This window comes from Natrix helvetica (genome assembly GCF_964273705.1).
Source record: "Natrix helvetica genome assembly, chromosome: 3".
Lineage (NCBI taxonomy): Eukaryota > Metazoa > Chordata > Lepidosauria > Squamata > Natricidae > Natrix > Natrix helvetica.
In genome coordinates, this window is record NC_138549.1 from 22,931,114 (window position 1) to 22,957,051 (window position 25,938).

The 25,938-nt window shown below is 41.8% G+C and overlaps 1 protein-coding gene across 4 annotated transcripts in view; it reads left to right on the plus strand.

Moving 5' to 3' along the window:
* The window catches only part of GPC6 (glypican 6), a 926,174-nt gene that overhangs the window by 845,669 nt on the left and 54,567 nt on the right, over nt 1–25,938 (plus strand). For 2 of the 4 annotated variants that reach the window (XM_081948719.1, XM_081948720.1), the window contains exons 5-7: nt 8,123–8,253; nt 12,324–12,467; nt 23,232–23,261. In XM_081948719.1, coding sequence (XP_081804845.1) covers nt 8,123–8,253; nt 12,324–12,467; nt 23,232–23,261 — 305 coding nt within the window. The remainder of the gene's footprint in view (nt 1–8,122; nt 8,254–12,323; nt 12,468–23,231; nt 23,262–25,938) is intronic. The other 2 variants (XM_081948721.1, XM_081948722.1) reach the window with 1 other exon arrangement.

Below are 25,938 nucleotides of genomic sequence, written 5' to 3' on the forward strand. Positions count from 1 at the left end.
TTAGTTGGGCAACTGACATGACTTTCATGCCTTTGGTGACACCGCTGTGGCTATAAAGTCTGGGCATTTACAGTCCTGATACCTGACATTGCTGTGACTATAAACTCTGGGCATTTATCATCCTGGTTGAACTTCATGGCAGGAATGATTGTGGGGGCATTAAACAAATAACAACTCTGACACCATTCAGGATGACATGGTCTAAATCAGAGTTCTCCAACCTTTCCGCATTGGCATCCCAGAGCGAGGGGGAGGGGGGAGGAGTGAGGGGATGATTTTGCAGGAGGGGTAAGTACATGTGTGTGTAGATGTGTGCGTGTGCAAGCACCCACACCGTTCACAGTGATGCTCGCACGAGTGAGGCCTTGTACCCTGCATCAAGGTTCACATCAGTAGCGCTTCGTGCTCCGGCATCAAGGCTCACATGAACGATGACGCTCACACAAGTGGGGCCATGAGTACCTGTGACAATGCTTGTGCGAGTGGGGCTCACTCACATGGCCCACAGATTGTTGACCCCGATCTAAAGCAGTGATCCCCAATCTTTGTGGCTCTGCAGACCGGCAGCAGTGATGGTGGCCTTGGGGGGAAGGAGAGGGGGATGGTTTCGTAAGCCTCACTTGCTCAAATGTAGCTTTGCATGCTTGTGCCCACCACTTGCGTGGCCAGGTTCCCAATGGGCCATGGCCCCGTATTGGGCCCTGGCCCAGGAGGTTTGCGGATCCTTGATCTAAAGGCAGATGTGCAGCAGCCACTTCCTGTGAATAATGGTCTGCTGTAAATGATAGCTTTTATATGTAAACAATATGCCCTTTAAAAAAAGGGATGCACAGTCCCGTTAACAACTTAGATTCCTGTAAGATAAAAATAAAACCAAATGTTGAGTGGTTCAGTAAGCAAAACGTTCATATATTACTTTTTCAAACCAAAAAAAAAATGGAAACTAAAAGTTGCAGGGTATTCAATTTACGTTTTAAAAGTAGCATTTTTTAATATCATTCAGACAAGGGTAACATTATATTTATTAGAGATGACTTCCCGTGAATCAAATTAATTCAGGTGTTACCTTTCTCTAAAACATATTGCAGAAGCCCATCATTAGAGCAATTTCATTAAATTATTAGTTCTTGTTACATTCCATCCGAAATATCACTGCAGATAAAAAAATATTGTGAAACAGTGTCGTATTTGCAATCACCTTTAAACCCGTAAGGTATAGCTAGTTATGGCCAAAGGTGAACATAATTTTAGCAAAACAAGCAGATGAAAATCTATTTAAAAAATCCTGCTGAGATCAATTACAGTTTCTCCCAAGTAATGGTGCATAGGGTTACATCCCACATCTTATTAATTTCACTTGTCAAGCTAAGCATATGCCTAACGCTTTCACATGGGAGTTCAGTTTGGATTTGGGCCAGAACAAATATTAATTTGCTTTTATTAATTTTCTAATTTGCCTGAAAGATACCAGTCTGTCTTGCCATACGTGAGGGACTCAGAAAAAGAGCCAAGATAGATTTCTGCTCAAAAGATAATCAAGAAAGAAAGAAAAAGCTTCTTTTGAGACCAATAAGATGTAAACATTTTACCCCAAAAAAAGGGTAACACATACATTGTTGTGCTGAAGAAATATAAACACAGCTTTGCAAAATATAAAAAAATGTTTAATCTACTGTCTTGTTTAAATATCTTTTATATATACACACACTCTACACACATATATACATACACACTCTTTGTAGGCATTCATAATCTATATACATAAAAGTGAAATGCCACTCACCCGACCTCACAAATTCCCCATAATCCTAAAGCCTACAAACTTGAAATTTGGCATATATGTTCCTCTTGGCTTCTAGGAGCTCACTAAGAAAGGATTTTTTCGAAATGACCATCAGATCATTAGTATTTCTTATACAGCAATTAACATGCTCTGATGCTAAGGAGTTCTACTCCCCCTCCTCACCTAAAAAGAATTCTGTTCCAACTGCCGCTTGCCTCATATTCTGTTGCCTCAGTTCAAGCTGCAGATGTTCCACACCTTCACTCAGGAGCAGTCTGGGGCTTCTTACAGTTCTAATAATAATAATAATAATAAATATTTATTTCTTAGCCGCACCCTCTCCCGAAGGACTCGGGGCGGCGTACAACGAAACATATGAAATAAATATGTGGACAAAACAAACATATAACAGAGACATATACCGAGACATACACAAGGAGGAGGTCGGCTGACAAATAAAACAATTAAAATACAGTATTTAAAAACCCCTAGATAATTAAATATAATTAAAATACCCAATAAAAACCCGTCAGGAGCGATATGGTTAAATCAAAGTTAAGCCAGGCCAGCTGCTTGGAATAGGTGGGTCTTAAGCTTAATACGAAAGGAGCGGAGGTCAGAGGTATTCCTAATATCCGGAGGGAGGTCATTCCACAGGGCTGGGCCCGCCACAGAGAAGGCTCTACTCCTAGGCGCCGCCCCCCGACACTGTCTAGTGGACGGCACCTGGAGGAGGCCCTCTCTGTGCGAGCGGATTGGTCGCAGGGATGTATGGGGCAGAATACGATCCCGCAAGTAACTAGGTCCTGAGCCATGGAGCGCTTTAAAGATTATTATCAAAACCTTGAAACGCACCCGATAGACCACAGGAAGCCAGTGCAGCTCGCGCAGGAATGGTGTCACATGGGAGTACCTAGTACTCCCCATAATTACCCGCGCGGCTGCGGGTAAACATCAGTACCTCACCAAAATGTCTACGCTTTCCACCTATGGAACTGCTTCCGGACTCAAGGCGGCAGGAACGATATTCCCTAATGTGTTTCAATCACCGACCACTACTGAGCCAACGGATTGAACCGGAGTGAACTGGATTTCTCCTGCATTGCCCGGTCACATAGTTTTGTCATGAATCACGAGTATCCAGCTAGTAGGTTATAATTGTGTGGGAGTAATCTACAGAACCGAAGGTTAGCAAATCAATGCATCACATTTGGAGAGCTGTGAATGTCATCTCTAGGATTCTTCTTGTGCCTTTCTGCCTTCAGCTGTGAAAGAGAGTAGCGTGGCAAGCGGATTTGGAACTATTTCGTTTCCCTTCTTTTCTTTTCTTCAAATAGCCAACAGAATCCTCCTTGCTCTGAGATGGGAGGTGGTTCTGTCATTCCACATATAGTTTAGCATGAAACCGGCATCACTAAGACTTACAGTATTGCCAACTAAGCATTTCCAATCCTGGCATCGCATGGCTCTTTGGGAACATAGCAGCAAAATGATGGCAAGTCAGAGCCTGGAGGAGAAAGGAGATGCCCACATTTCCCAGAAATAGCCAATCAGCACCTCACTAGTCCTACTTACTATTGATCATCTAACTTCACTTCTGATATAAGGGTGGCAAAGGTTGGCAGTTTTTACCCTAGCTTTTGGCTGCCATTGACTGCTTTTAGCTTAAAGGAGAAAACATTATGTTAATCCCAGTAGGGCTAAGGATGTTATATTCCCCTGTCATTCATGAGCTGAGGATGAGTTGAAGGAAACATGGAGTCACACAATCACATACAAAGAGATGCTGCCAGGGTTAGATATCAAGGTTAGCTGCAAACATACAGCACCTTCTAAAGCCATCCATTGTGCTGAAATAATATTAATGAGGACAGTGTTTTTACTCGAGTAATGACTAGCTGATGTTAGAAGATGTTCCAAGCCATCATCCTGTCTATATCAGGATCAAATAGGAAAATATTAGAATATGCAGAAATGAACAGATTAACTCTGGAAATTAAGGAGAAAGAACAAACTGAATATTATATGATATGGGAATTATTTTATCAATGGTTAGAGAATAAAAATGGAAGTTGGAAATAAAAGGAGATTAAAGAGGAGTGGAAAATATGTTAAGATAGAGATATAAACAATATGATAATTGTTACTATGATGATGATGATGATGCTTAATGTTATTATTACATTTTTATCAGAAGATACCTTAAGAAGACAGGTTCATTATGTGCAACTGTTTACTATAATTCTAAGATTAGATAATTAATATCAATGTAAATGATGTAAATTTTGATGGTTATTATACAGAGATATTTGTACCCAGATGTCACACTGTTTAAGGAAAGACGAAATGTTCATATTTTTGAAAAAAAAACTTTAAAAAAAAGAATCAGAATTCCACTCCAAACTCACTTATGGACACATTAAAAAAATAAATTAATAGTAGAAAACGTATGTAAAATCACTGAAGTTCCATGAGATGACAAATCTTATTTCAGTGCTTTAGTATCTTGACTATCTTGTGCAAGATCTCATAAGATTTCACTGAGTTTATCTAAGAGGTCAGTGTGATTCAGTTTAGATTATTTACTGTGTAGAATGATTTACTGAATTATGGTCTAGACCTCACTGAAGATTGCATAGTGGTATGAACCAGTGGTGGGTTCCGGCTCCCGTCGCAACCAGTACACTGCGCACAGGGCCGGGCATCCTCGTTGGGCACACGTGCTTTGCACACATGCGCACACCAGCACCCTGTGACACCCCGCTGCTCGGTGGAGGTTGCTCAGGAGCTGCACGCTGTGTGGCGCAATTGGGCCAGTTGCTTCAAAAACAGGTAAGGAACGCGGGTGGGTGGGTGGGTGGGCCAAACAAGCTACCGTACTGGTACAGTGGCCGCTGCTCCCAGCTACCACCGGTACGGTCGTACCGGGCCATTCCGCCCGGAACCCACCACTGGTGTGCAGGATCTGGAAACAGTGACTGATTCCCCAGCAGTGAAATAATGAAATCAACACCAAACTTCAAATATTAGGTCAGCAGAGATGAAGACTAGGACATCTTGAGAACATCTCTGCTTCAAGTTAACTTATCAAAAATGTTCTGAAGACAACAGCGGAAAGGAGGAAGGTGTCTTTTCTTCGTAGCTTCACTGGAAAAAGTGAAGCAAAATAACTGGCTAGATAAACAAATCAACCCTATGTAGAGTTGATCTTCTTACGTCTCTGTGCTAGTCAAAGGTTCTAGAACTCCAGAAGCCACTAATCGCTGAATAAAAGTTTAAGAAATCATGTGCCAGATGCAAGGCATCTGGTTTTTTTTAATTTCCATTTACAAATCGAAACAGACTGCAACATGACATGTGTGCTAGTGAGTATGCCTGCTCACTGGAATTTCTCTTATCCTCCCTGGATATTATCAGTACTGTTGTGAGGCATTACCTGTGTACTTTTAAAAGAAGACATATCGTTTAATGACCTATTGGTAGTGAAAAATACACTATAAAAAGTGGGGTTGGGGAACACAGGAAAAACCGATCCATTACCTACACTAGCAAGGGATGCGGTGGCTCAGTGGCTAAGACGCTGAGCTTGTCAATCAGAAAGGTCGGCAGTTCAGTGGTTCGAATCCCTAGCGCTGCATAATGGAGTGAGCTCCTGTTACTTGTCCCACCTTCTGCCAACCTAGCAATTCGAAAGCATATAAAAATGCAAGTAGAAAAATAGGAACCACAGCGTTCCATGCACCTTTGGCGTTTAGTCATGCCGGAGATGTGACCACGAAGACGTCTTCGGACAGTGCTGGCTCTTCGGCTTTGAAACAGAGATGAGCACTGCCCCCTAGGGTTGGGAATGACTAATACATATGTGCGAGGGGCGCCTACCCTATCATTGATGATGTTACCTAGCTTGGATAATGAAATGTCTGCAAGAAAACCAAGCTTTTGTACCCCAAAGTACAACAAAGTACACCAAAGACCCCTCAGCTACAAAAACACTAATGCCAGTCAAAATGTTTTATGCAAAGATGCAAAAATAAATTTAAACAAAATTTAAACAAAAGTAAACAAATGTAAACAAAGCTTTGCTTTTAAATTATGATTGCTTTTTTAAAGGCACTGTGCAAATGGTCATGCTAAATCTAGTTCTGAGCCCTCAGATGTCTGCAAATTGTTTGAAAAGACTGATTAACTAACAAAATCTTTGACCCAGAATTTATCATCCAGTCTGTTCCAGGGGGTGCAAAATAATTCTGTGCTGGGGTAAAGGAGCACTTGTAAGGTCCAGAATACTAAGTAAGTTGATGGATAACCTGGCGGTGGTACAGATTGTCAGAGGTATACTGTAACAAGGACAGTGTGGGTACATCATCATCCTCGTATTACACACCCAGAGAATGGTGTGTAATTAGACAAATGAGCTTATGTAGCCCCAGTGGTATCATAAAATGTATCTTCCCAAATCAAGCTGCATTTTGTAAAAAGCCCAAAGCATCAAACTTGGCTTGTACCTGTACATCATGGCAAGAATCCAATATTTATCCCATTTTGTATTGCAAGGAAATGGAGTCCTTGGGGTTGAAGAGAACAGCTGCTTTAATTACAAGATCCTGCTATGTCAAGTTGAAGTTTTCAGTGTCTTGTGCAAAACTCTAGACTTATCCACCAAGGGTTCGTTTCTATCAGGTTTCATTTGTATGATGGATAAATCTATGAATGAATTATTTAGCAAATTATCTGTTTCAGGTGTCACGACAAAAGACTCTTTTGTCTTTGCTGCATGAGACAGTAGAACGTGCATTCTTAATTAATTCAGTTTGTCAACTCTCAGTTGTCTTTTTTTTCTTTTTCTTATGTACCGATGACAGCAGATGGCTTTAGGGGAGAAAACTTTTAAGCTGCTTCTTATTCCTTAGCTGGAGCTTTCCTATATATCAGGAATTTTTGCATTGGGGCATAACGTACAAAGTTATGGAACTTTGGGGCTACACACACAAAAAAAGATTGATTATTGGCTTTTCTTATCTGCCTAAAGCCAGGCACCTATCCCCATCCCTGGTTCTTTTGATCAAAGTGGCTGTTTGTCAAAATCATTTGTCCTGAATAGCAATGGAGAAGCACTCCTTTGATTAGGTGCACTTATTGGCTGGGAAAAGGAAATTTATTCTCATTTCTCTCAAGTGAGGTTAACAAAGGATGGGGGGGGGGGGTGTAGAGGGAATAATTGCATAAGAAATTAACTCTCCTGATCATCCACATGACCACAACAGTGGTGACTCAGAAGAGAAGTGGAAAGTGAGATTCAGTGGGACAGGCAATCCTGTTGTTTGCTGTGTATCCATGGACTTTCACAACTGCCATGGGCCATCCAACTTTAACATGCAACACACCTGCTACACACACACATGCTATGCAGACTGAGAGTCTTCACTGAAGACAGTCATCCCATAACTGTTGTGGCCCAGCAGGATCCGTTGGAGCTGCTGAGGGACTCAGATAGCGATGAACCCTATGAGTTGGCTATGGAAGAGATGGAGGACTCTGGGCAGGGTTCAGACCCAGAGCAGGGACCAGAGAGGCTGTTTCGCCACCAGGAGGCGCCTGAGGCATGGAGCAGTGGGGAAGATCAAAGGGAGTTTGTCCCTGAGGCAAGATTAAGAAGGGCGGAGAAACGAAGGCAACAGCTGCTCTGGAGACAAGCTCCTAAGAGATAATCAAGCTCAGGTGGTTGTGGCTTGGCCCCTCCCAAGAGTGTATATAAGAAGGGACTTTGGGAGGAGGCTTTTTGCAGGACACAACTGTTCATAGTAATCTGGAGAACTCCTTGTCTGAACTGCCTTGTGTTTCCATTTGTAACAAGCTGGAGAAGCTCTTGTCTGTATCTGTTGGAGTCTGGGTTGCTACCAACGTCTTGCCTGTGAGTCGTGTTTGGGCTTTCAGCCAACAAGATTATAGTACTGTAAATAAAGTGTGGCAAACAGCTAAGCCTGTGTCAGCATTCATTACCGGACGGAGGGGGGTCAGAATACATAACTATATTTTAAGAGTAGGCAACCAGCTGAAAAGCACACTTTCAATGTAATTCAGATACACCTGCAATACATTTAGGATGAGACACCTGAAATATAGTTAAAGCAATGCAGATTTCTGGAGCCAAGGTTGCACTATGGGGACCTGTTAAAAATCTGCTTCATTTGTTCAAACGTTCTGTGAATTCTGTGCAGCAAATAAGAGAGTAGCTTGTTTTCATTTCTTTGTCCTGAGATAAATTGCAAGATTAAGCATAACATGTGAAGTTCCACAGTTACTGATTATCTAATGACCGACCCATTTGTTCTTTCACAGATGCCATGCTTTTGGTAGCAGACAGACTAGAGGGACCATTCAACATTGAGTCCGTTATGGATCCCATTGATGTCAAAATTTCTGAAGCCATTATGAACATGCAAGAAAACAGTGTGCATGTGACTGGAAAGGTATCAATTTTTGCTATTAAATGTTTGGAATAGATAGCAAATCGGAAGGCTATCTTGCATTCATGTTCCCTTTTCTTGACAATTTGAAAACCGTTTATGGACATTTCTAGGACCACCATCACTTTCATAGAATCACAGAGTATAAAGTTGCTATTGTCATCACATAGACCAGCGGTGTCCAAAGTTGGGAACTTTAAGACTTGTGGACTTCAACTCCCAGAATTCCCCAGCCAGCCATGCTGGCTGGGGAATTCTGGGAGTTGAAGTCCACAAGTCTTAAAGTTCCCAACTTTGGACACCCCTGACATAGACCCTGACCAGGGGTGAAATGCTCTGAAGTCTGCTACCGGTTTGCTTCACATATACACCACAGGCACTAAGAAGCCTTTTCTGAGTCTGCAAAAGTAAGTAGAACAGCGAGGGAGACGACGACCCCTGTGCTGCTTGATTTAGATTCTCTAGAAAGCAGGATTTCCTCCTTTCTAGCAAATATAAATCACGCGGCACAGCTGATTGTTGCACAGCTGATCGTCAGAACTTTTTTAAAAAACTTTTTAATGCATTTTTTTTTCTGCTTCGGGTGAACTGGGAGTTAAAAAATGCTTTAAAAAGTTAAAAGAAAAAAAGGTCTGATGATCAGCTGTGCAACAATCAGCTGTGCCGCGTGATTTCTAAACAAATATAAGTCGCGCGGCACAGTTGATTGTCACACAGCTGACTACTAGTTCGCCTGAACCGGTAGCATTTTTTACAACTGGTTCAGGTGAACCGGTAGCATTTCCCCCCTGACCCTGAGCCACGAATCCACTGCTAAATCATCTTCAGCAGATACTTTTCCAACTTTAGTCTAAATATCACAAAGGAGGTTTTTTCAAGTCTGATAGAGATAGAGATAGAGATAGAGATGATAGAGATAGAGATGATAGAGATAGATATAGATACAGTGTGTGTGTGTGTGTGTGTGTGTATCACCTGTTTTTCATGGGACTTTTTTCCTTCCTAATGGCCCAGTATCAGCTTGCTTTTTCTCCTTCGAACAGTCTTCAATTTGTCATTATCCTTCCTAAAAATGCAATGCCAAGACTTGGGTGGAATGTTGAATGGAAGTAAGAGGAAGGAGTGCTAGAAAAGTTTGTTTACGTGTTCATTTGTTCTTTGAGTCAGTTTTTGATTCTCAACGACTGCCAGAATTAATCCGTATAGTGTGCTTGGCAAGGCATTTTTGGAAGTGGTTTGCTCTTGCCTTCTTCTTTCTAGGACTGAAAGAGAGAGACTGGCCCAAGGGCAGTTTAGTTTTTATGCCTAAGGCTCAGGAGTAAAATCCAGCAGGTTCTGACAGGTTCTGGAGAACCAGTAGCGGAAATTTTGAGTAGTTCGGAGAACCTGCAAATGCCACCTCTGGTTGGCCCCAGAATGGGGTGGGAATGGAGATTTTGCAGCATCCTTCCCCTGCCACGCCCACCAAACCACACCCGCCAAGCCACACCCACAGAACTGGTAGTAAAAAAAATTGAATTTCACCACTACTAAGACTGGACTAGAACTCACTATCTCCTGGTTTGTAGCCTGGAGTCTTAACCACTATATTAAACTGGCTCTATTTTTAGAAGAAGAAAAAAGATGTCACAGGACTTTTAACTTTTTAACTTTTATTTAATTTATAAACCGCACCCTCTCCCAGAAGGGACTCGAGGAGAAAGATAAATGGTCATAGAGGCCAGAGTCTCCAGGCATATAGGAAGGAGCCCAACTGGAGCCATGAAGGTCACTGACTTCCCTCTATAAAACATGGAATGTTTGCAGGGAAGTATATTTTTTGATTTCCTGTGGAAGGCATCATTTTGTTGGCAGATAACCTTGATCGAGGTTCACCTTGCCTTAGCAATAGGATGAAGGCTCCATGGTGAGAACATATCCCCTATAAGAGCTGTGGTGGCACAGTGGCTAGAAAGCAGTATTGCAGACTAATTCTGCTGACTGCCAGCAGTTCAATTCTAACCGACTCAGGATTGACTCAGCCTTCCATCCTTCTGAGGGCGGTAAAATGAGGACCCAGATTGTTGGGGGACAATATGACGACTCTGCAAACTGCTTAGAGAGGGCTGTAAAGCACTGTGAAGCGGCATATAAGTCTAAGTGTTATTGCTATTGCTACCCCAAAAAAGCATGCAGTTTAGAAGCCATCTTTGGGCCTTCTGACCTAGGATTTTTATCCATGTTCCCACCTAGTATTTCTCTAAGCTTATTAATATTGGCTTCCATGAAAATTAGTAAGTATGCCTGTGCTTAAGTTTCATTTCTTTTAGAATCTTGAATGGAGTTCAAATGACTTGGTCACTTTCTCACCAAGTTCCCATTGCTTCCCACTGTTTCAGCCAACACTTTTTCCATTAGAATCATTTGATCTAGGAGCACAGGTGCCTTATCTCTTCATTTACTCACAAATTACTTTCCTGGCAAAATGTCTGACAAGCTCATGACAAGGTCACCCATATACGTCAGTGTCACCAGCTTTTAATATCAAACACGATTTGAAAACGGGAGAAATTATTCATCTAGATCCATATATCCCCAGCCCTGTCTGTCTGATCTCAGTATATAGCCAACTGTAGTTTGTAACATTTTGGTAGAGTCTCTGATTTAACGATAAGTAGCATCAATTAGCTTAACTTCCTCCTAATTTCAGGTCTCCTAGGCTCACCTAACTCTGTCATAAGCTATGCTGAAGGTTTTATGATAAATCAGAATCCTCATCCATTCATAATCAATCATATGTGCTTCCTTCTGTCTATGGAATATTAATATTTAGTTGGAGTTGGAAGATTTCTCCACTATTCTATTTAAACATAAGCCTGTTTATTGCCCCTATTTTGTATTCCACAGTATTGTGACTCTCGGGACATATATTATGATTTTTTCCTTTATTGACGTAAATGCCATTTTTTGACCAAACATTAGTAGGGATTATACAAATGGCAGCCTGTCTGGTTTTATCCTGAATACTTCCTAGCTCAGTTCTGTTCTATTTAGGAAGTAGAACATGTTCATTATAAAAAAAGGTCTCAACCACTGAGTTTGTATTCCTGTATAGTATTATAAAATTGGTTATGAAATAGGCAGTTGTTGCTAAAAAGATTGCATTTTCATGTAAAATGGGGCAGTTGTGAAGTTCCAGAACAAATCTGCTGAATAGTGAGACGAGCAACAGGTCATCATCTTCATTTACAATCCCATAATCCTTTGTGGAGTGGAGTCTGAATGGAGCCGAGTATTTACTGGCCAGATGCCCTTCCTGTTGCCAATGCAGAGTTTTGTTCAGCAGATATATTCTCATTGTGCCCAGAGAGAGAGATATCTGCCTCTATCAAGAATCAAAGTCACAGCCTCCTGATTGTGAGGTAACAGCTCCATCTCTAGGCCACCGCACCATTCCTAGTGAGATTAGTAAGTCATTGTTCAGCCTATATGTGGATTGAAAACCAAACCAGAACCATTCAAACATGGCATTCATGAACCCAGCCCAGCGGTAGGTTCCTACTGGTTTGGATGAGTAGGTAGTAACTTGGCCGGATACACACCCAAACCAGTTCTATACTTGGCGGCGCCATCTTGATTTTCTGTTCTGCACATGCGCAGAACAATCTTCATTGGAAAAATGTATTTTTTTCCTTTTCTAATTCTGTGTGCATGCGCAGACCTTTTAAGGTGCATATGTGCATGCGTGCAGAGCACATGTGCGCAATTTTATTTTTTAAGCCGAACTGGTAGCGAAGTTGGCAGGAACCCACCCCTGACCAAAGCCTATCTGATACAGCAGACAGGAGCTTGCAGTTCAGATTTAGATAATGCTAACTGAAATTTCTAAAATTACAGCATACCAGTTGATTGATGACCTTTAACAAATAAATCCACTAAAGTTTTGCATAGCAAGTTTAAAAAAAAATCTACTGATTCAAATGTTTCAAGCTTTGTGACGTAGGCTAGGTTTTTCAGTATCCAGTCAGAAAATGAATTATTGAATTTTTTATTTCAGTGGTTCTTTTGTGTGTAACTGAACATTATTCCTGTAGGTTTTCCAAGGGTGTGGCCAGCCTAAACCAGCTCCAGGCGTCAGATCTTCTCGATCCATTCCTGAAAACTTCAACACTCGCTTTCGACCTTATAACCCAGAAGAAAGACCAACAACTGCTGCTGGCACCAGCTTGGACAGGCTGGTAAGTAACCTTCTGTGATCATGTACATTAGAGGTGTCAAACGCAAGGCCCGGGGGCCAGATCCGGCCGACAGGGTGCTTAGATCTGGCCCATGGGGCTGCCCTGGAAACAGTGAAGGAACCGGCCCTCCGTGCTTCTGCCAGCGAAAATGGCACGTAGCCCTCCTAAGCTCCGTTTTTGGCTGTGATAGACTCCTGCAACTCTCTGCCAGTGAAAACTGAACTTGGGGAGGGCCACTCAGGCCACCACAATGGCCCCTGACACGAGTGACATCGAGCTGGCCACGCCCCACCCTAGCCATGTCCATCTGGCTCCCCAAAGTCAAACACAACCCTGAGGTGGCCCTCAATGAAATCGAGTTTGACACTTCTGATGTGTATGTAGTCCTCGACTTACAACAGTTCACTTAGTGACCATTCAAAGTTACAACGGCTCTGGAAAAAGTGACTTATGACCATTTTTCATACTTATGACCATTGCAGTATGTGATTTAGATTCAGATGCTTAACAACAAACTCACATTTATGAGGATTGCAATGTCCCCTGGGGTTATGTGATCATCTTTTACAACTTTCTAACCAGCAAAGTCAATGGGGAAGCCAAATTCACTTCACAACCGTGTGACTAATTTAACAACTGCCGTGATTCACTTAACAAATGTAGCGAGAAAGGTCGTCAAATGGGCAAAGCTCACTTAACAAATTTCTCACTTAGCAACATCAATGTTGGGCTCAATTGTGGTCATAAGTCGAGGACTACCTGGTTGAACCTCTTTCTGGTTAAAATTGAAAGATCGTTATTTTGAAAGTTGATCCTCCCACTGATTTTGTGAAGGTGCCAAAGGAAAGACATGACACCATAACGACACCAATATATCTTTTGTGTGCCATTTTCAGACACATATTCTTTTTCGCAGTCGTTCACAAATGGGCAAGAGAGTTGTGAGGAGCTCCGACTTGCTTCACAGCCTTTGGGTAGGCCAGGCTGTCCCTTGGAGCAGCTGGCTCCAAATCCCTTCCACAAAGTCCATGTCAGATTTCTTCTTCATCCCTCTTTTGGCCATTGCATGAATTGAGGGATCAATCAGAGATCAAAAGGCCAGACGGGGCAGGTGGCAGACTTAAAGCAGTGTAGTTGCAAAACATGCATTTCCAATACATAATATGTTACTCTTAAGAGAAAACATGAGAAGAGCAATTTGACAGATTTTTTCCCCCCTTTTGGGAGAAAATGGCACATACCGACTACTGAAATAAGTAATCCCCTGCTTGTCACATTAAAGTGCAATCATTTCAATTCCCAATTAACTTTACAATAGATTCTGTTTTAGTGCTCTGCTCATCATTAAATAAGCACTTATTGTTGTTAAGTGTCCATGTGCATAATGCATCTCTCTCTGATAAAGTTTAATTAAGGAATCCACATTTCATACAAGATAAGACAAGAAACCTTGTTTTATAACTACATTAAGCATAGGCAATGGTGTTTGGCAATCAGTTTTCAACTGTGGTTTATTCCTTTTTTTTTTTACCTCTTAGAAAAAAGATTCCACCACCACAACCATCCTTTGTGGTGGTGGGGGAGGCTTTTTAAGGCTTTTTTAAAAATAGTAACTTAAGTAGTAACTGTGAGCGGGATCTTGGAGTCCTAGTGGACAATCATTTAAATATGAGCCAGCCGTGTGCTGCAGCTGCCAAAAAAGCCAACACAGTTCTAGGCTACATAAACAGAGGAATAGAATCAAGAGTTAATACAATTTTATAATGCCTTGGTAAGGCCACACTTGGATACTGCATCCAGTTTTGGCCGCCACGATGTAAAAAAGATGTTGAGACTCTAGACAGAGTACAGAGAAGAGCAACAAAGATGATTAAGGGACTGGAGGCTAAAACATATAAAGAATGATTGCAGGGATTTGGTATGTCTAGTTTAATGAAAAGAAGGACTCAGGGTGACATGATAGCAGTGTTCTATAATATATCAGGGGCTGCCAAAAAGCAGGGAGAGTCAAGCTATTCTCCAAAGCACCTGGAGCTAATCAAGGAGAGAAGCAACTGAAAGTAAGAAATTTCCTGACAGAACAATTAATCAATGGAACAACTTGCCTCCAGAAGTTGTGAATGCTCCAACACTGGAATTTTTTAAGAAGAGATTGAACAACCATTTGTCTGAAATTATATAAGGTTTCCTGCCTACGCAGTGTGATTGACTTGAAGACCTCCAAGGTCCCTTCCAATTCTGTTATTCTATTCTATCCTCTAGATCAGGGGTGTCCAAACTTGGAAACTTTAAGACTTGTGGACTTCAATTCCCAGAATTCCCCAGCCAGCTGGCTGGGGAATTCTGGGAATTGAAGTCCACAAGTCTTAAAGTTTCCAAGTTTGGACACCCCTGCTCTAGATACTCAACGAAGACTTGCAGAGGTGCATTGTAAGTGCATGTGAAAGGTAGCATTGTTTTCATACTTATGCAGGGAGAATATTGCCTTCTTGGAACTACTGTACCGAACCACAGAATCAGAGATATCTCAGGTCATCTTGTCCAATCCATGCTGAGTGAAGAATTTCATACAATATTTTGAACAGGGGGCTATCCAGTCTCTCTTTGAAGAGCTGGAACGAAAACATGAAACAGCTTATTTCTTCTTTCACCCGTTGATAGCAATTGCCATCAGAAAATTTATCCTAATGTCTACCCTACATCTGTTTCCTTGTTGTTTCAACCCACTGGTTCAGCTCTTTCTCTTCAAAATGATGGAGAACGATTCCAAAAACCTTGATTTTAGCAGCATTAAATTAAAAAAAGAAAAGGTCCTTTGGGGAAAAGCAAAAAACAAAACAACTATCCCAAAATGTTTTACCAATATAAAAATACACTCCTAATATGCTGTCTGACCTTGCTAGTCTCAAAACCAAGCTATAAAATAGAATTTGAACCTTTCATGTCTCTACCGGGGACATTTGCAAGAGTGCCATTAAACTGTTCTCCTGCAAGGAAGGAAATATTTTTGAAATGCATTTTAGAAAGCTGAAAAAGGCCAACACAAATGGACCAACTTCAATACATTCATTAGACATTTCAGCCAACAAGAGTGAGTTGAACTATCATAAATTCTTATGGTGAGCCAACATTATGGGATGGGGTCAGTGGTGGGATTCAAATAATTTAACAACTGGTTCTCTGCCCCAATGACCAGCTGGGTAGGCAGTGGTCATGTGACCATATAGGCATGGCCAACCAACTCAACATCACTCAGGTTGATGGGCACTTCGCCTTAGCTGTTACAATGTAATAAGGGTTAACCGGAGAGGCAGTTTCTGTAAGCAGGGCAATAAAGATTAGGCTAGAAACAACACCAGAATGTTTCCTTCCTTCCTGCCTTCCTTACAGGATTAGCCCTGTTCAGTGGAAAAAAACAAAATAAGATGTCTTCCAACATCTGGTTCTCTGAACTGCTTAGAAAGTTAACAACCGGTTCTCCCGAATAGGTGCAAACTGGCTGAATCCCACAACTGGATGGGGTAATTGTGCAGAATTGGGCTATAAGCATTTTATATCGAGGAGGGGGCTGAGAGTGGCGGGGGGAAACAAACATTTTAGAGCAACAGCAGTGTGTGGCAGTAGCCAAAAAAGCTAACAATCTTTAGTTGTATAAACAAAGGCATAGAGTCAAAATCACGTACAATAGAACCTCTGGTCATGACCATAATTCATTCCATAACTTTGGTCACAAACCAATTTGGTCGTGACCCAAACCTAATTTTGGAAATTTGATGCTTTAAAAAATGATGTGGAAGGGGAAATCGGCTGCAGAAAAAAAATGTGAATTTTTTGGTGGGAACCCGATTTGGTCATGGTCGGAAGCGTTTGTGACCAGAGGTTCTACTGTATTGGTATCGCTTTACAGAGCCTTACTAACATCACACCTGGAACAATGCATCCAGTTTTGCTCACCATTCTACAAAAAGATGTTGAGACTTCAAGGAAAAAGTGCAAAGAAGAGCAACTAAAATGATTAAAGGGCTGATGACTAGAACATATGAAGAACAGTTGCAGGACTTGGGTTTGGCAAGTCTAGTGAAAAAAAGGACTAGGGGTGACACAATGGCAGTATTTCAATATTTGAGGGGCTGCTACAAAGAGGAGGGGGCCAACTTATTTTTCTAAAGCACCAGAGGACAGAAACAATGGATGGAAAACAATCAAGGAGAAAACAACCTGGAATTAAGGAGCAACTTCCCAACAGTGAGAGCAATTAACTAGTGGAACAGGTTGCCTTCAGAGGTTGTTGGTGCTTCGTCACTAGAGGTTTTTAAGAAGAAACTGGATAGCCACTTGTTTGAAAGGTATAGAGTCTCCTGCTTGAATAGGGGGTTGGACTAGAAGACCTCCAAAGTCCCTTCCAGCTCTATTCTGATTGAACTCAGGATCTCAGAAATTGTAAAGACTCATTCTTGGATCTCCAGCCCTCAGCAAATTTCACTGCAAGACCATCTATTCTGTGCAATGCCATTACATTTTAGGGGAACATTTATCTCTCCCTGACTCTACCAGATTCATTTTTGCATTTCTGCAGAAACAGCAGACAGATGAACAGTCTTCCCAATTAGCTGCATTTTTCCATTTTTCTTTGGGATAGGCTACGAGGGGCGAGCTTAAAGCTTGCTGTTCATGTTTACTTATGAATGTATTGATCATTTTTCTGTGCAAATAAAACATCTTCAAAGAGACAAGTAGAGGCATAATAAATCAATTGAAACCTGTAATAAAAACACACCGATAAAGAAATCAATACACACAGAGATGGAAAAAAAATGCACAGTAGAAATAATACTTATGCAATCCTACTTCATAAATCGGCATCTTTACCATTTTTCAGCCTGGTACTATTTCATGTTGACTTGGGATGTCTTGGGAGCTTTAAACCAACCTTTTTGGAGGACACCCGATTGGGGAAACTGCTATCAATCATGAATGTTTGAGATCGAACTAAAAATGGTTTTAAAAATGTTATTTAGCTGACCATCTCAGACAAAGATTTTCAGATTGTTGAGGTCAGGTAAGGAAAAAAAATACCATGCACCTGTAGATGACCTGCACTGAACCTTCTGAGAAGACAATTAGGTTGGAAGGACCAGGCCTGCGACAAAGCTAAAACACAGATAAAGTGGGTCAATTTCAGCAATTGGAGAAACAGAAAAGGAATGTTTTCCCTTCTCTTTCCAGATTTCCAGATTTTAAACTGCTTTAAGATCTTAAATTGGTTGTGAAAGAAATGATAAAGGCAGCAGTTGTAAAGTTAGCTGTTAAAAAGGTCCCTTGCCTTTGTCAGTTGTTAAACTGCACATTCTCTACAAGATACTATGCAGCAGAGACAAATTCTTTGCGTGTCCAATCACACTTGGCTAATAAAGAATTCTATTCTATTCTAATCAAGCTTCCAGCCAGATTAGAAATCTTGGTATTTGGAGCCCTCCTCCCTCAATACACACACATACACACAGATGATTTCAGTCAGATAGAAAGCAAACTATCAGAAATGTTAGCCCAACAATGGGAAATAAGGTAGGAAAGGGCAGGAAAGGGTATTAGTTTGTTATGGTGGGTAGGATACCAATCTAGAAGCTGAGAGACCATGAGTTCCAGTAGCACCATAGGCACAAAGCCAGATGGGTGACCTTGGGCCCTAGGAAGGAGGAAAGAGCTTGCCACTTTTGAAAGTCTCACCAAGTAATAATGGGATTAATCAAGGATGAGTCAAGACTGCCTCAAAGGTACATGCACACACATACACATGCAAAGGCAGGAAAAATGAAGATGTGGGGTTGTTTTTTTCCTGCATACGCTGTTTCTCTGAAAATATGACCTCCCTGGATAATAAGCCCAATTGGGCTTTTGAGCACATGCACTAAAATAAGCCCTTCCCCAAAAATAAGCCCTTCCCCAAAAATAAGCCCTCCCTGGAAATATTGCAAAACAGCAGTAGCCATGAGGTAACCACGCTCACCATCTCTTGCACCTCAAAAATAATAAGACCTCCCCCAAAATAAGGCCAAGTGCTTATTTTGGGGGTTAAAAGAAAATAAGACCCTGTCTTGTTTTGGGGAAAACATGGTAGATAAACAGATATGACATCAGGACTATTTTTCCCCTTTTTTCTTTCTTCCTATCACTCTTGGTCTTTCCAGGTTTTGCCTTTGAATGCCCTACTTTCCACTTAGAATCGTAGGGTTGGAAGGGCCTTGGACATCTTGCTCATGGAGTAACCTTGTAAAGTTTGGACATACGAAAATGCATATGGAGAGCTGATGAAGGACATAGTTGTTGTCCCCTCCCTTCCATCCAGTCAAATGAATGGATGCATGGAACTTCATTTAGGACTACTCTCCATTATGATATTGCATAGTTTCCCTAGAGCAAGGGTGTCAAACTCGCGGTATCACTTTTTCATCAGGTGATGTATCACAACTTTTTCCCCCTTCGCTAAACCAGGGGTGGTCGTGGTCGGCTCATGATGCACCCAGCCCGCTGGCCATGAGTTTGACACCCCTGCCCTAAAGACTCTCAATAACACTGGGAGTAACACAAGGAGAGAGGATCCTAGCTCTCACATGCACCCATTTCTTTAGTACATGATCACCTACAGAAGACCTGAGCAGAACAGACAGATGGATAACATGCAGAGGTGGTATTCAGCAGGTTCTGATCAGTTTTGGAGAACCAGTAGTGGAAATTTTGAGTAGTTCATAGAACCGGTAAATACCACCTTTGACTGGCTCTGCCCCCCATCTATTCCCTGCCTCCCAAGCCCCAGCTGATTGGGAGAAAATGAGGATTTTGCAGTAACCTTCCCCCGAGTGGGGAAGGAATGCAGATTTGACAGTATCCTTCCCCTGCCATGCCCATCAAGCCACGCCCACCAAGCCATTCCACGCCCACCAAGCCACACCCACAGAACCGGTAGTAAAAAAAATTGAATCCCACCACTGATAACATGGTATTTGATGTATGTATATCACTTGTGTCTTTCTCATTTTAATTAGTAAGAATATGGAGAATTACTGCGGGTCAGTATAGACCAGGGCTGTCAAACTCGTGGCCCGCAGGCCGGATGCATCATGTGCTGGCCATGCCCAGTTTAGTGAGGGGGGGAGTCCCAATACATCATGTGATGCCGCTGTGACGATGCGAGTTTGACACTTCTGGTATGTTTTTATTTGGTCCACTTGAAGAGTTTGTCTGAGGTAAAGTATCAATCTGAGTTTGAAGAAAGCTTAAAGGCTGCTTTGCTAGAATAGTCTGAGAAATATCAAGCCTTAATTTGCAATGTCCATCTAGAATCCACTGTTTCTCCTTTCTTGTTGTTGTCCAAAGCATATTGCAATAGAGAGGAATTTAAATTTCTGCATATGAATGTTTCATTTGGCTGGTTAAGCCAGGCCTCAGTCATTGATTCAATAAGCCACTTCCTGTGGGGTTTTAAGAGTTTAAAAAGCCAAGAATCTCAGCTTTCAAATTCTAATTCTAATTTGAAGCCCTCATTCCCAGCACTTTGATGACATAAATAGGCGAGATCTGGACCACAAATAATTTTATGAGTCTCGCAGTCCAGTTACTATCAGGTATAAGTGTGATCTAAGAAACATGAGATATAGTTATCTTCATGGAGTTAAGTAGCAAAACATCTGGTCAATACGTAGATGGGAGTTTTTGTGAAAATGTCATATACATCATCTTCTATTCCATAATGGGTATAAGTGAAATGGGCAATCTAGAATTTAAATTCGATAAGAACAATTATGCAATTAATCAGCAGTATTTGGCTCTTCAATAACAATATAGGCCAACATAAACAGGTTTCAACCAGTAATATTTTGATTATTTACTCATTGTTTGAGGAGGGGATTGTGTTTATACTGAAGAAAAGGACAAAAACTATTGACTGAGACAGAACAGCCCTAACAAAACGACTTTAAAAAGAAATGGTCTTACACTTTTATCATATACTGTCAAGTTGGATTTTATAGGCTCATCCTAATACAGGAAGTCCTCCATTTACGAATAGAGCTGAGCTCAACATTTCTAAGCAAAGCGTTTGTTGAGTGAATTTTGTCCCATTTTACAACCTTTCCTGCCACAGTGAGTCACTGCAGTTGTTAATTTAATAAGATGGTCATTAAATGAATCTAGTGCCCCCATTGACTTTGCTCATCATAAGGTCACAAAAGAGGATCACATGACCCCTAGGACACTGCGACCATCATAAATATGAGTCCTTTGGCAAGTCTCTGAGTTTTGATCTCATAACCTTGGGGATGTTGCAATGGCCATATAAGTATGAAGAACAGTCATAAGTCACCTTTTTCAGTGCTATTGTAATTTTGGATGGTCATTAAATGAACTGTTGTATGTCAAGGACTACCTATACCAGGGGTGTCCAAACTTGGGAACTTTAAGACTTGTGGACTTCAACTCCCAGAATTCCCCAGCCAGCAGAGCTGTGAATTGTGGGAGTTGAAGTCCACAAGTCTTAAAGTTCCCAAGTTTGGACACCCCTGACCTATACATTCCAATACAAAGTAGCATGTTTAAAATCAATTGAGAAATATATTTATCATCAAAGCATCAGAATATCATCTAAAACAGGGATCTCCAACCCCCGGTCGGTGGACGCGCACTGGGACGCGACATGTCACAAACTGGGTTGTGCAAACAAGCCCCATCCACGGAATGCAGGCACTACATGAAACCACACCCCCTTCGGTCCACGGAAAAACCTTTCTCCATGAAACCGATCCCTGGTGCCCAAAAGGTTGGGGGTGGGCCACGGATCTAAAAGTCTCTCAAGTTATATGTGGCATAAAGAACTGTGGTGGCACTGTGGTTAGAATGCAATACTGCAGGAATACTTCTGCTGACCGCATCGAGATTGTGGGCGAGCACATGCATGTGCCTTCCAACTTGCATGAGTAGAAGGCAAGGACACACACATGTTCCATTTATACTGAGCCCTGGTGGCACGATGGGTTAGAATGCAATTCTGCTGACTGCCAACTGCCAACAGTTCAGCAATTTGATTCTCACTGGCTCAAGGTTGACTAAGCCTTCCATCCTTCTGAAGTCGGTAAAATGAGGACCCAGATTTTTGGGAGTAATAGCCTGACTCCAGGGGTGAAATCTACTTACCTTCACTACCAGTTTGCAAATGTGAGAGGCGCGCTCCGCTCACACACGCCACCTCCACACATGCGCAGGACCTTCCGCACATGAACACAACGTCAAAAACGGATGTGATGATGTTCGGGCGGGTGGGCGGAGCCTGCTACCAAGCGCGCCAGCAAATGTAAGTAGAACAGTTAGGTGGAGGGGGGGAAATCCACTGTGCCATGCAATTTAGATTAGCTAGAAAGCAGGAAATCCTGCTTTCTAGCTAATATAAATTGTGCGTCACAGCTGATCATCGGAAATACTGGTTTGCCCAAACCGGTAGCATTTTTTACTACCGGTTCGGGCCAACCGATAGCTTTTTTTTTACTACCAGTTTGGGCGAACTGGTTCGAACTGGAAGTATTTCACCCCTGGCTGACTCTGTAAATCGTTTAGAGGAGGCTGTAAAGCACTGTGAAGCAGTGTATAAGTCTCAGTGCTATTGCTATATAAAATTAGTATGGAAAGCAAAATATTCAGAGAAATTTTCAGTCTTTTTTTTTTAATGCCTATTTATGGCTGAAGAGTCTTGGAAAAATCCAGTAGGATCAGACTTACTGAACCAAGCAAAAGTAATGAATGACAAAGATATGGTTAGTAATGCTGGCAATTATAATATGATAAACAGGCTTTGCATTCAATAGTTCTTGAAAATTGAATAGAGAAAAAAAACAAAAACATGCACTTAAAATGCTTTTAAAGAGTTTAGCGTAGTACTAAACAGTGGTGGGATTCAAAATTTTTTACTACTGGTTCTGTGGGTGTGGCTTGATGGGCATGGCATGGCTTGGTGGGCGTGCTTGGTGGGCGTGGCAATGGAAGGATACTGTATAATCTTCATTCCCACCCCACTCCAGGGGAAGGATACTGCAAAATCCCCATTCCCTCCTGATCAGCTGGGACTCGGGAGGCAGAGAATAGATGGGGGCGGGGCCAGTCAGAGGTGGTATTTACCAGTTCTCCGAACTACTCAAAATTTCCGCTACCGGTTCTCCAGAACTGGTCAGAACCTGCTGAATACCAACTCTGATTCAAAAGTCTGATTGGATATGTGTATATTGTCCATCACAGCATGTATAATTAAACTTCATTCACAGTACAGGTAGTCCTCGACTTATGGCCACAATTGAGCCCCAAATATATGTCGCTAAGTGAGACATTTATTAAACTGAATCACTGCAGTTGTCAAATTAGTAACACGGTCGTTAAATGAATCTGGATTCCCTATTGGCTTGTCAGAAGGTCGCAAAGGGGGATCACGTGGCTCCTGGACAGTGCAACGGTCATAAATATGAACAAGTTTTTGCCGAGCATTTGAATTTTGATCCCGTGACCATGGGGATGCTGCAATGGTCATAAGTGCGAAAAATGGTTATAAGTCACTTTTTTCAGTGCCAATGTAATTTCAAACAATTGCTACATGAACTGTTGTAAGTCAAGGACTACTTGTAGTTTGCTGATACTGATACATTATCCTTTTTGCGGCTCTCTGCTTCCTGTAACCTAACACTTTGTCTTGATTTTTCCCTCTTTTTTCTTTTCTCTCCTGCTTCCTAGAGGACTATCTGGAGGACAATGCAACATGGTGTAAGCTCTGGTATTCTTATTCTTGATTTTCACACCCATTAACATATTGCTGATTTTGCTGACAAATGACATCTAATGTTATTCACATAGCAATCTTTTTTTTCCCCTCCTTGCAAAATAATCTGATTTATAGATTGCTTTTGCAAACTAATACTTAGGCTGAGCCTTATTGCTCTCTTTTTAAAAAACATGCTGAGTGTTGGTCATATAATTATTATGGTTCATTGCACAGTCAGCCAGATGTTTAGACTGGATCTGGCATTTTTTATCCAACTATCAAGTCTCAATGGTCGGAGCTCTGGACCTTAACCAGCAATAAGACGCCATGTGTTTTGGGGCTTACTGGATTTAATGAGCCAGACTCTGGCATTCAATGAGTTCCAAAACCAAACGTAAAGTCAGCACTGGGAGCTTCTGCCTCCCAGTGCATTTCAACTGGGCGAGCCACGCCCCTCCGCTGCCACAGTCTTCCCTCATCCCTCTCAGCTGTTCATTGGCTGGGCCGATTAGATGCCCTTTGCTGATTTGCTGCCCTGACGAACAGCTGATTGTCAGCTCGCTCCTGCCGATCAGATGCTTATTGCCTCCACCTAGAATCCTGGCAGGCTTCTGGTCTCGCAGTTCCCCACCTCCCTGCTGAACAGCTGATCATTGGCTCGCTCCCTGCCAAACAGCTGATCATTGGCTCACTGAACACTGAACAGCTGCTTCTCAACTCACTTCGTGGAATAGATGCTTGCTGCTGCAGCTTCCAGACTCCCACCACCCATCACCAGTGCAGGGATTCCTTCCCCCTCCAAGTATGGCAAACTCAGGGTTCAGGGTTTGACAAGTGGTTCCCCTCTACCAGGGCTGGACACCAAACCCAGAGTTTGCCATCAAGTCCTTCCCAAGGACCTGGGATAGGGAGTTGTTGTTCTTTGAAAGGCATCGTCGCAGAAAACCTTTCATGTTTATGATGCTTATATAAGCACCATGTGAAATCACAGGTGCGAATTCTTCAGCTAGTGTTGGCTTTCATGTGCATCAAGTTGTGTCCAAGAACCAGGGAGGATTTGATGTATCAGTGTGGTGATGTATGTATGGAGTCCCATCTGTCAAATGCAAAAGGCCACACCAGCTTTTGCAATCAACAAATGGGAATTTTGCCAACGTGCGGATTTTCCAAATTTATATACTGCTCCTGCTGTTCTTAGGCTGCAATTCAGAGGTGGGTTCCTACCGGTTCAGCCGAGTAGGTAGTAACTCTGCCGGACACACACCCAAACCGGTTCGATCCTTGGTGGTGCCATCTTGATTTTCTGTTCTGCACATGGGCAGAACAATCTTCATTGAAAAAATGTACTTTTTTTTTCCTTTTCTAATGTTGTGCTCATGCACAGACCTTTTTAGGTGCACAAAAATTTTTGTGCGCTGAACCTGTAGTAATGCTGGCAGGAACCCATCCCTCATGCAATTATCAAAAAGTGGCAGCCTTCACCATGTCAAGGCAATGAAAAAAACACCATCTCACTGAAAGTATCCACAATCTGAAATATTGAAGCAGAGGAAACTTAGATACATTTACAGCTCTTGTATTGCGCTTTGACAAACTGGCCAAATCAAAGTGTAGCAGATTAATTGGTAAGTGTAATACATGGGTGAAACATGCAGCAGCATGGCAGCCTTCCATATAACCGATGGTGACTTGCTGGGATGTACTAAACGAACTTCAGAAGGCATATGGCAGGCAGGCAGGCAGACAGGCAGGCAAGGGATTATAAGTAAACAAGGCCTCCTCAAAATATGTAATTCTCCTGTCTAAGCCTTTTAAACACCAGAGATCATGATATAATCCTATAATGTTTCAGTTTCCCACAATCCCCACAAGGTCTAAGCACCCTGCAGGCCATATCTGGGCCCTGGGCCTTTAGTTTGACACCCTTGCTCATATTTTTTGCATTTTGGAGAATGATGAAAAGATATGTTTATGTGTTTTTGTGTGCTTCTTATATAGGAAAAGCTATTTCCCATTATTGCCTCTCTGCCATTTTTTCCTGGCCACTGTTTTCCCTATGTTATCAAGGGTATTCAAATGGAATCTCTTCCGCCTGTAGCTTCATCCTCGTCCAGGAAAATATAACATGTCATCTGGCTAGATTTATGTAGCCAAATGACTTTCATTAGCACAACAAGAGAGGAACTGATGGTTCTTAATTCTTAAGCCTGATTTAATTGATGTCAGAATCCAGAATTTCTTTTCCAATTATTAGGCTTAAATTTGATTTCTTCTCTCTCTTTTTTTTTTCTCTTTCTCTTATTCTCATTGTGGAGCTTTTATTTTATTTCATTATTAAATGACCCTTGGAAATTCTTGGAGAAATGGCTATTCATTTTATAGTGGGAATTCCTCTAAAGGTATCCTCTCTTTGAAGAGCTGTCCTGATCAATGTATTAAAAATAAAAATAAAAGGGTGAAAGGCCATTGAAAGTGGTCCATCTTTTTACTTACATTCCAGTATAGCAATTATTTCTAAGTTTGTATCTACGAAATCCAAACCCAGGCTGCAAACACAATTCCTTGGCTATTTTCATGACACTTCTTCTCGAAAGCCATTTTCAGCTTTTTGATTTTTAAGAAATGCAGTTCTATGAAGAGATAGAACAGAAAAGGCATTGTTGTGGATTTTGCCTTTGA